Consider the following 9,789-nt stretch of genomic DNA (forward strand, 5'->3'; position numbering starts at 1 on the left):
TGTGTGTGTGTGTGTGTGTGTGTGTGTGTGTGTGTGTGTGTGTGTGTAGTTTCCCTGGCCAGAACCTTTAGAACAATATGGACTAGAAGTAGTGAAAGTACATCCTTGTCCTGTTTTGGCCCCAGAAGAATTTTATTTGTTGTTTTATTATTTCTTTAGCATTAGCTGTGGCATTTTCATAGATATCATATATTCTTTCCATAGAATCGCTTAGTCCAGTCAGACTTAGTCATATTAGTTAGTATATACTTGAAATTAGATATGCTATTTTGTGTAGTCTCCTATATGTCTCATGACTCTTTTGTGCCCCTCTTACTGCTTTCTTTTGTGTTAAGTGAACATATATAATGTAGCATTCTATTTGCTTTAATGAACTTTCACTATTTCTAAGTTAATTCCTCAGTAGATAATTATAGTTTACCATGTAAGCTTTAACTTACCATCAGTTCAGAGTTATACTAATGTCATTAAAATTCAGAAACGTTAATCCTATATAGGTCTGTATTCTTTTTATTTCTGGTATTATAATCAGATTATTATATCAAACATGTTGACAGCCCCACAATACATTGCTATAATTGTTACTACACATAGTTTAAAGAATTTTAAAGAAACCAAACGAAGAAAAGAAAACCAAATGAAGAAAAGAAAACAAATGTTACAATTGTTTTTTAATATCATTTCTGTTTTTTTATTTGTTTAGATTTGTTTGAGCAGGCAATTTTAGTCATTTCTTAGCCATGTACAGATTTTTCTCTCACCTCCCTCATATGTGCTGTTATTGACATGGCATAGGATTTGTTTTCTTAAATCTTTTGAGGGAAAAGAAGCAGACCTTTTGATTTATAATGTCTTTTCTAATTATATGGCTGCTTTTATTTGTCCTATTTTTTCATGTGGCTTCAAGTTACCATCTTGTAGTGTCTCACTTACAGACTGAGGATGTTAATATTATCTAACTGTTTTCAGGCAGGTTGACTAGCAATGAGTAAATAAATAAATAAAAATAAATAAATATTGCATATTTATTTTTGAAGGACAGATTTGTTGACGGTAGAGTTCTTAGTTGACAGTTTTCATTTTTGTTTATTTGACTATGTTACCCCACTGCATTTTAGCCTCCCTTCCTTCTAATAAGAACTCATATTTTCATCTCAAACTTAATTGGTATTATTAAATCTCTAATCTAGGGTTTAATGTCTTACTAAATTTACTGTGTACTAACTTTAAAACTTTTATTGCATTCATTTATTTATAGGTATGTGTATAAAAATTCCTGGACCTACCACTTGTATCCCAGGAAGTGATTCTAGGTCATCAGGCTTGGCAATGGGGGCTTTTGCCTACTGAGCCCTTATACTGACCCTTCTGCAAACTTTAGTCTAATCAAATTTAATCTCTACTTAAATTATTGGGTCATTTTTTTTTCTGTTTTCCAAGGTCTCTCTCTATGCTCTCTTCCCCCCCCTCCCCGCCTTTGCTATGATATGGTTGTAGATCTTCTGTTTTCTATCCTCTTTGGAATTATTGAGCTTCCTAGATATGTACATGAGTCTTTTTCATTTTTCAATATATTTGGAGAATTCTTTGAATATTCTTTGAATATTTTCTCTGCTGCCCTATGGAAATACCTGTCATTCCAGAGTGACCATGAAGAAATTCTGTCAGTTTTAACCACTTTTATAATACTTAGTTTGGGGGGCAGCTAGAAATCACTAAAATTACCCTGCTATTAATTGATCAAAAATAACAATAAGAAGCTGTAGGGGATGACTTTGTTGTATGACAGCACTTTTCATGGGAAGACACTGCACACACGTCTACTCACCCCATATAAAGAACCCGTGATAAACCAAGTTTAGATACCACCAAAGTCCAAGTTGGTGATCCAGTGAGTTTTCTTGGGCTTTCTTTCAGGAATGTGGGGGAGGGGTTACCTACAGGAGCAGAAATGACTCAAAGACAGCTGCCATCACCAAAGCCCACCACAGCTAAGATGACATCTCACAAAGCTGGGAACATGGAGCACCCTGCACAGCCTGCAGGCAGCTCAACAGGTTGGAGGGTGTCCGTCCTTTCCTGGTGACTCAGGTAGTCTATGCTGATTCGAGGCAGGCACTGCTTTTTGCTTCTTCCAGCCATGAGGTCCAGTCTCAGGGTCTCCTTTGTAGCTTTGCTTGCCTGAGAATCTTCTTTGTAGCTATTTTGGGTTGTTTGCCTTCTGTCTTAAAGCTTCCCTGCAGAATGTAACGTTCAATTTTGTAAGAAAGTGCTATACCAACAGCTACATGTCAGAGTTATAGTTATGAATAATCTAGTTGTTTCTTTAAATATATAAGTATGAAGCTGAGTGGTAGTGGTATGTGCCCTAGGAAGGAAGAGGCAGGTGGACCTCTGAGTTCAAGGCTAGCCTGGTCTACAGAGAGAGTTGTAGGGCGGCCAGGGCTACACAGAGGAAACCTGCCTTGAAAACCCAGTATATATGAATGATATACATATGAACAGGGAAGTATGCATATATTGGAGTGTGGAATGTAGCCCAGGCTATCTAGCCTACATTGGCTTGTAAAAGATGGCAGTCTTCCTACCTCAGACTCCCAGGTGCTGCAGTTACAGTCACGAGTTGCTATACCTGGTTGGCCATTTTTACTTCACACTTTTTAAAGTATCTATTCAGTTTGCTTGTCCATTTATTGATTGCACTACTTAGTCTTTTGCTGTTTCTCATTTTTCATTTTTTTTAGTTCTTTATATATACACTGGATAGTAATTCTCTCAGATGAATAGCAGTGATTTTTTTAACCCATTTTCTTAATTTATTTCATTATTCTGTTAATTGTTTCCATCACTGTTCACAAGGTTTTTATTATTATTGTTACTATTTTTAAATATTTTTGATAGGGTCCCATTGGCCAATTTTTACTATTATTTCCCAAGATAGTGGAGTCCTTTCCAAAAGATTTTACTGATAGCTATACCAGGAAGTGTTTATCATGTTTTCTTCTAGTAGTTTAAAAGAGTCAGGTCTAATAAGGCCTTTGACTATTTTGAGACAGGGTTCCTCTGTGAGGTATTATGATATGTCTAGCATTCTTTTTATTCAGGATTGCTTTGGCTATTAGTATCTTTTGTGCTTCTATATGAAATGTATGGTTTATTTCTATTTCTGTGAAGATTGTAATTTGAATTTTGAAGGTTATATTTAATCAGAAGTTCACTTGGGGTAAAACAGTGTCATTTTTACAATTTCAATTTTGCCAGTTTCTGAACACAGGAAGTCCCTCAGTCTTCTAGTATAGTCTTCAATTTCTTTTATACACGGTTTGTAGTTTTCATTATACAATTATTTTACCTCCTTGTTTAGGTTTATTCCTAGGTACTTAAAGATATATTTTTTTAATTATGTGTGCATTGGGGTACATGAATAAAGTACCTGCAGAGTCTAGACGAAGGAATCATATTCTCCAGACCTGGCGTTGCAAGTGTCTAACTACAAAACGTGCTACCTGATGTGAAGTGCAGAGTACTGCTTAAGCCATCTCTTCAGCCTCGATTCCTTTTTTTTTTTTTTTTTGGTATAGTAGATGGCATTGTTTTTCTGATTTCTTTCTCAAGTTCAGTACTGTTTTACTTTTTAAAAAAGCTATTGGATCTTGTTTGTTGATTTCGTATCCTGCCACTTTGCTTGACATTGTATCAGATCTTAGATTCTTTTGTTTTTAGGATCTTACATATAAGTATATCTACGAATAAGGGGAATTTGGTTTCATCCTTTTCTGTTTGTTTCACTTTTATTTCTTTCTCTTGTCTTGTTGTGTTGGCTAAGATTTCGAGTGCTGTATTTTAAGATTAATGAGAAAGAACATAGCATAGAGCTTCCGGTGGTTCTGGTTAAGTTTTTACCAGTAGCCAGATAATTGGTGTTTAGTCCAATCACTTGCTAGATTGTTTTGTGGCTTTTACTGTGGGTTTCTGGAGACAAAATAATGATGAAGATGATGTAGGTATTTCTGAATTCCGGAGCAGTGCAGATAAGACCTTAAGATGGCTTTCTAATCCTGCAACAGGCTTATATGGTGGAAAGTAGAGGTAACTTTCCCCATTGCCTCTATACTATGCAAATTCCATGTTCCAAGTCTAGGCTGTACTTTTGCATTTTGCCGAAGAATGTGTTTTCTGAGTTTCTCCTTATCTTTGCTTCAGTCTGCACCCTCTGTTGGACCATTACCATGTACAAGGATGTTCTTTCTTGTCCTCTGTTCTACCCTTCAGAAAGGTCTGTATTCTCTCATATCTCTGTCTTTTTGGTTTCTCTTACAGCCTTGGGTGTCCTGGACTCACTTTGTAGACTAGGCTGGCCTCAAATTCACAGAGATCTCCTGCCTCTGCCTCCTTGAGTGCTGGGATTACAGGCCCGCACCACCACGCCCAGCTTCCCCATCTTTTCACAAGTAACACCAGTGCTACCTACCACCAGCTACCTCAAAGGCTGTTTCAATCCTACCCATAGGAAAACTTGGCAATTATTGAGTGGCTATAATCTGTCATCATGGAGTGTTTTCTGAATCAGTATTTTATATCTCTGTTTGTTAATCTCTTCCAAGTTTTCATTTGTGCCCTTTGTTTCCTCACAGCAGCTTTCCTTTGAGCTATGACTCTCAGTTTTATTTGATCTATTCAGTATTACCCCTGTATCTCGTCTTAACAATGAAATCCAAACAAAAATCAAATAGTGAATTTTGAAGTGTATTTTTATTTTTATTTTTTTTTGAGGCAGGGTCTTACTCTGTAATCAAGGTTGGCCTGGAATTTGCACTCTTTCTATTCTAAGTGTAGAATTATAGCATGCATCATTGCACTTTGCACATAAATCCATTTAAGTTCTATCTTTCATTTCTTAGTCTTAAAATTAGCTAAATGCAGTGGCACACATCTTTAATCCCAGCACTCGGGAGACAGAGGCAGACGGATCTCTGTGCGTTCCAGGCCAATCTGGTCTACAAAGTGACTGCATGACAGCCAGGGCTCTGTTAAACAGAGAAACCCATCTTAAAAAGAAAAACTTGAAATATGTGTTCTTTTTGTTGTTGTTGTTAAAACAAACAAAATAATTTATGTCTATTTCTCATGTCTTAATCTGAAATACAATTTTTTGGATTAGTATTTGCTTATGTGTGCCATTTAATCCTAATATCTAACCATTGGCCCTTTTGTTATCTCAAGTTGACCTTTTCCAGACCAAATGTTACTGTAGAATACTATACGTGGCCAGCAATGAGACTTAAGAGGAAGAGGCAGGAAAAATAGGGTACAAATGAAGGCTGGATATGTAGGGAAAGTGAGTACTAGAAACTACTTGGTTGTACTTAGGATGTCAGAGAGAAATACACCTAACAGTTAACTTGTTTATTTTTAAATGTCCTTTCTGGGGCTGGTGAGATGGCTCAGTGGTTGAGAATACTGGCTGCTCTTACAGAGGTCCTGAATTCAATTTCCAGCAACCACATAGTGGCTCACAACCATCTATAAAGGGATCTGATAGCATGCAGGTGTTCATGCAGACAGATAACTCAGACATTAAACAACATACATAAATAAAGAAATTTTAAGTGCCCTTTTTAGAGTTCTTTCGACACGTAAAGAGTGCTTTTTGCTGCTGCCAATTAAGTTCAATAAAATAGAAATATTTCTATGAAGGTATGAAGTAAACTTATTCTAGTAAACAATTTTCTAATGCCTATGCTTGTATCACTCTTCTTTGATATGTAGGTTTATGCCACTCTTCTATAATGTGTATGTTTACACCACTCCTCTTGGCACATGTTTATATCACTCTTCTTTGATACATATGTTTATACTACTCTTCTATGATGTGTGTTTACACCACTCTCCTTTGACACGTATGTTTACACCACTCTTCTTTGATACATATGTTTAGACTGTTCTTCTTTAAGCACTCAACAGCAATGTTTTCCCGTTTTTCATATGCCAACATTTTATAAAGATTTACTCCATATTTTAGGTCTGGCATAAATAAATGTATTTTCAAAATAAATACAGAACTAAGTGCATTGCTTTGAGCACACAATTGATTTACTCACCTGAAAATACAAAAGGATGGCTTTCCCAATTGTTGTTTTGTTCTTGTCTTTAAAGAAAGAGTCTTATAAATGACTCTAGATGAAGGAACAGTAATTGAGGATGATGTGGGAATTAAGAGGCCATGTATCCACGCAATAAGCCTATATTTTAGAAAAACCCTTGATGAGTCACATTGTCATGATTTTCTCTTTTTGCTCCTATGACCAGGTTATCAGTTACCAAAGCTTGATATGAACTTCCCATTGGATCATAGAGAAGAGACATGGGTAAAAGAATTGCAAGATCCCAAAGAAATGAAACAATTACTTGATTCCAAGATTGGTAAGTAATGATTCAGTTATATTCTCAGGAAGAATCAGCAGTAATCAGGGTAAAGAGCTTGGAACTGTGTTTAGGAATTTCTACATTCACTATTTACTTTCCTTCACTCCACCCCACCCCTACCCTGAGCACAATGACATTTTCAGTATCTATTTCTTCTCAGGTTTTGAGATGGGAATAGAAAATGAAGAAGATACTTCAAAACAGAAAAAACTGGAAAATATGTACCCATTTGTTGTAACTTTAGAAGGGAATACTCTCGATGGTCCTATTTTGCAGAAGGATTATGTGCAGTTAGAAAATCAGTGGGAACCACCCCCAGAGGATTTACAGACAGATTTAACAAAACTTGTAGATCCTCAGAACCCCACTCTAGGAGAGACACCTGAAAACTCCAACTTGGAAGAACCTCTCAACCCAAAGCCTCCAAAGAAAAAGAGTCCTGGAGAAAAACCTCACCGATGTCCTCAATGTGGAAAATGTTTTGCTCGGAAGTCACAACTTACCGGGCACCAGAGAATTCATTCAGGAGAGGAACCTCACAAATGCCCTGAATGCGGAAAAAGGTTTCTGCGCAGTTCTGACCTTTATAGACATCAGCGACTTCACACAGGAGAAAGACCTTATGAATGTACTGTATGTAAAAAGCGATTCACTCGGCGCTCACACCTTATTGGCCACCAGAGAACCCATTCTGAAGAAGAAACTTATAAATGTCTGGAGTGTGGGAAAAGCTTTTGTCATGGATCAAGTCTTAAAAGACACCTGAAAACTCATACAGGTGAAAAACCTCATAGATGTCATAATTGTGGAAAAAGTTTTAGTCGGCTAACCGCGCTTACTTTGCACCAGAGAACACACACAGAAGAGAGACCTTTTAAATGTAGTTATTGTGGGAAAAGCTTTAGACAGAGACCAAGCCTCGTAATCCACTTAAGAATCCATACAGGGGAAAAGCCATACAAGTGTAATCATTGTTCCAAAAGCTTCAGGCAGCAAGCAGGCCTTATTATGCACCAGGTCACACATTTTAGAGGACTTCTTTAAGAATTGTTAAAGGAAACAGGTCCCATCAAAAGTTAACACTAGCTCACAAACACTGTAGCCTGCACTAGCTGTTTGTCTTAGAAGTCTTTTGTCTGAACTTGTAAGTATAACTTTGAGGGGTGCTATTATTAAAAATCATCTTTCAAGGCATATGAGTTCTAGAGTGTCCACCTATTCTTGCAGTTTCTCTGATTTTAATATATTCTGTCTCTTTCTGTTTAATTGCAATGGAAATTTTTGGTTTCAAGGCGGCTGTATGATAAGCATAAGCACAAAGCAAATAAATGGTGGCAGTTGTTTATAGGTAGGACCAATATAATGGATGAGTAAAGGTATCTGTCACAGTACTACCACACTTGTTCTCCTGTATAATTAGTAAAGCAACCATTAGATAGATGTGCCCCAAGTGGCTAGAAACGAGGCAATGAATTTTGTCCAGCATAATAAACATGTTTCAGGGGGATTAGGATGAAGAGGATGCCATTGGCCTAAGGAGCAGGCTTGTTTCCATTTACAGTTTTATGCTTAGAGAAGTTGTGATTTTAAGTTTGGAATTTTATGGAGTTTGCTGGTCTGCGTGGTTGGCTGTCTCTGGTGATGGTGATTAGAGTGGAGTATTACATTTAGAACTGTATGGTAGGTCTAGCAGAAATAACTTGCAGTTGAAGTCGTACAAGTAAAATCTAATTTTATTTAGATGGACTGAAGAACAAGTATCCATGGATTTTCATTCTGCTTTCATAGTCTCTCATGTTTATTTCAGTGCTTTTGAAATCTTGTCCATTGTCTAAATCAGTGTCTCTCTGAATATGTGTCGTAGAATACTCTGTTCTGTAAGATGTTCTGCAAATAATTTTGGGAATTGCTTCTAGCTATTTGTCCTTCCTAGACTCATTATGCTCGTCAGCATATGAGACTCTTGGAAAGGTTCTAATTTAGTAAGGGAGAGGCTAAGGCACCTCTTGTAGCTCAGTGCTTTCCAAACTGATTTGACCCCAGAACCTTTTAGTAGTATTCCGCAAGTATCCCTTAGGACACACTGCCTTAAAAAGGATTTCTATAGCTATCAGTGTAGTCCTGTCACTCTAAATCTAGTTATTTGTAGTTTCAATGACTTTATGAAAAATTATTTGAAGATATAGATCTTTTGTATTATACACACATCATTTCATGGATTAAAATCATCAATTCACATAATTTGTGGGTTACTTAGTGATTTGCAGCCTCTGAATTTTAATTATACTTACACACAAACACACACATACCATTTTGAGGTGGCAAAGATCACTAATTCAGATAATTTATGAATTATCTGGTGATTCTTAACATTCTTGAATTTTACTTATAATATCACACACACAAACACATACATACACATACAGAGTTGCTACTTATATAAGTATTCTCATGTAATCATAGTAATAATTCAAATCTCATAGTAAGGGAGAAAGTCTCATTATCAATCAAAGCTGTTGATATGTAAAAATACTCATTGAGCTTAGTCCTTGTTATTAGATTCAAGAAATGGGACATTCAAGTATATTCCCTTTATGAGGATATGCAGTCATCTTTCAAGTAGAACTAAGGAAAATATATCTCTTCATTGGATTGAAGTTCTTGGAAGTGATATATAAGTATTTGGCGGGTATGTATTATGTGCCTAACTTGTCCTGTTCTAGTCTTAATGGAAGCTAGTAACAAAATATAATTTGTGTGTAAGGCTCATAAAGAGTTTATAATATCTATAGTTAAACAAGAGTTGGGAAACAAGTGGAAAACAATACAAGAGACCTTGTAATTAAGTGCCAAATCCTTTAAAGTGCCAGAGCCAGGATGTGTCTTTAATTCTTGGCATCCAGGTCCCTGTATGATGCTGCTAATAATTCTGGGATGAAAATTAGACCCCAGTAACATAGGAGGAGTCTGAATGTCGAGATTAAAAATACAGAATGTAATGGCTTCTCTCTCTCTCTTGTGGAATAGCATTCAAACCAGAACAGTGCCTTAGAATGGATGTGCCCAACTGCTCTGTATTTATATACTATTTTAATAAAGTGAAAATGTATGTATGCTCTTTCTGATTCTCTTGAATTAAATAATGATTGGAATGACTTAGAGCTCCTTCCCTTGTGCAGGGGCAACAAGCACCCCAATAGATGTTATATGCCCTTCCCAAGTTGGAATCACTTTCTGACTACAACCCTAGTGCTATGGTTAGGCATTACTTTAGCTTTTCATACAGTCAACTTCAGCTAGCCTGATTGGTGATAAACATAATATGAACTGCATCCTTTCCCTCATCTATCCCATGAATACATT

At 36.5% G+C, this 9,789-nt stretch overlaps 1 protein-coding gene across 2 annotated transcripts in view; it reads left to right on the forward strand.

The window, feature by feature from the left end:
- The window catches only part of Znf449 (zinc finger protein 449), a 17,556-nt gene extending 8,037 nt beyond the window's left edge, over positions 1–9,519 (forward strand). For both annotated transcript variants that reach the window (XM_055617290.1, XM_055617292.1), the window contains exons 4-5: positions 6,310–6,423; positions 6,587–9,519. In XM_055617290.1, the coding sequence (XP_055473265.1) occupies positions 6,310–6,423; positions 6,587–7,470 (998 nt within the window). In that variant the 3' untranslated portion in view covers positions 7,471–9,519. The remainder of the gene's footprint in view (positions 1–6,309; positions 6,424–6,586) is intronic.
- Positions 9,520–9,789: the final 270 nt, after the last annotated feature.

Source organism: Psammomys obesus, unplaced genomic scaffold, assembly GCF_907164565.1.
Source record: "Psammomys obesus unplaced genomic scaffold, mPsaObe1.curated_primary_1811, whole genome shotgun sequence".
In the NCBI taxonomy this organism is placed as follows: domain Eukaryota; kingdom Metazoa; phylum Chordata; class Mammalia; order Rodentia; family Muridae; genus Psammomys; species Psammomys obesus.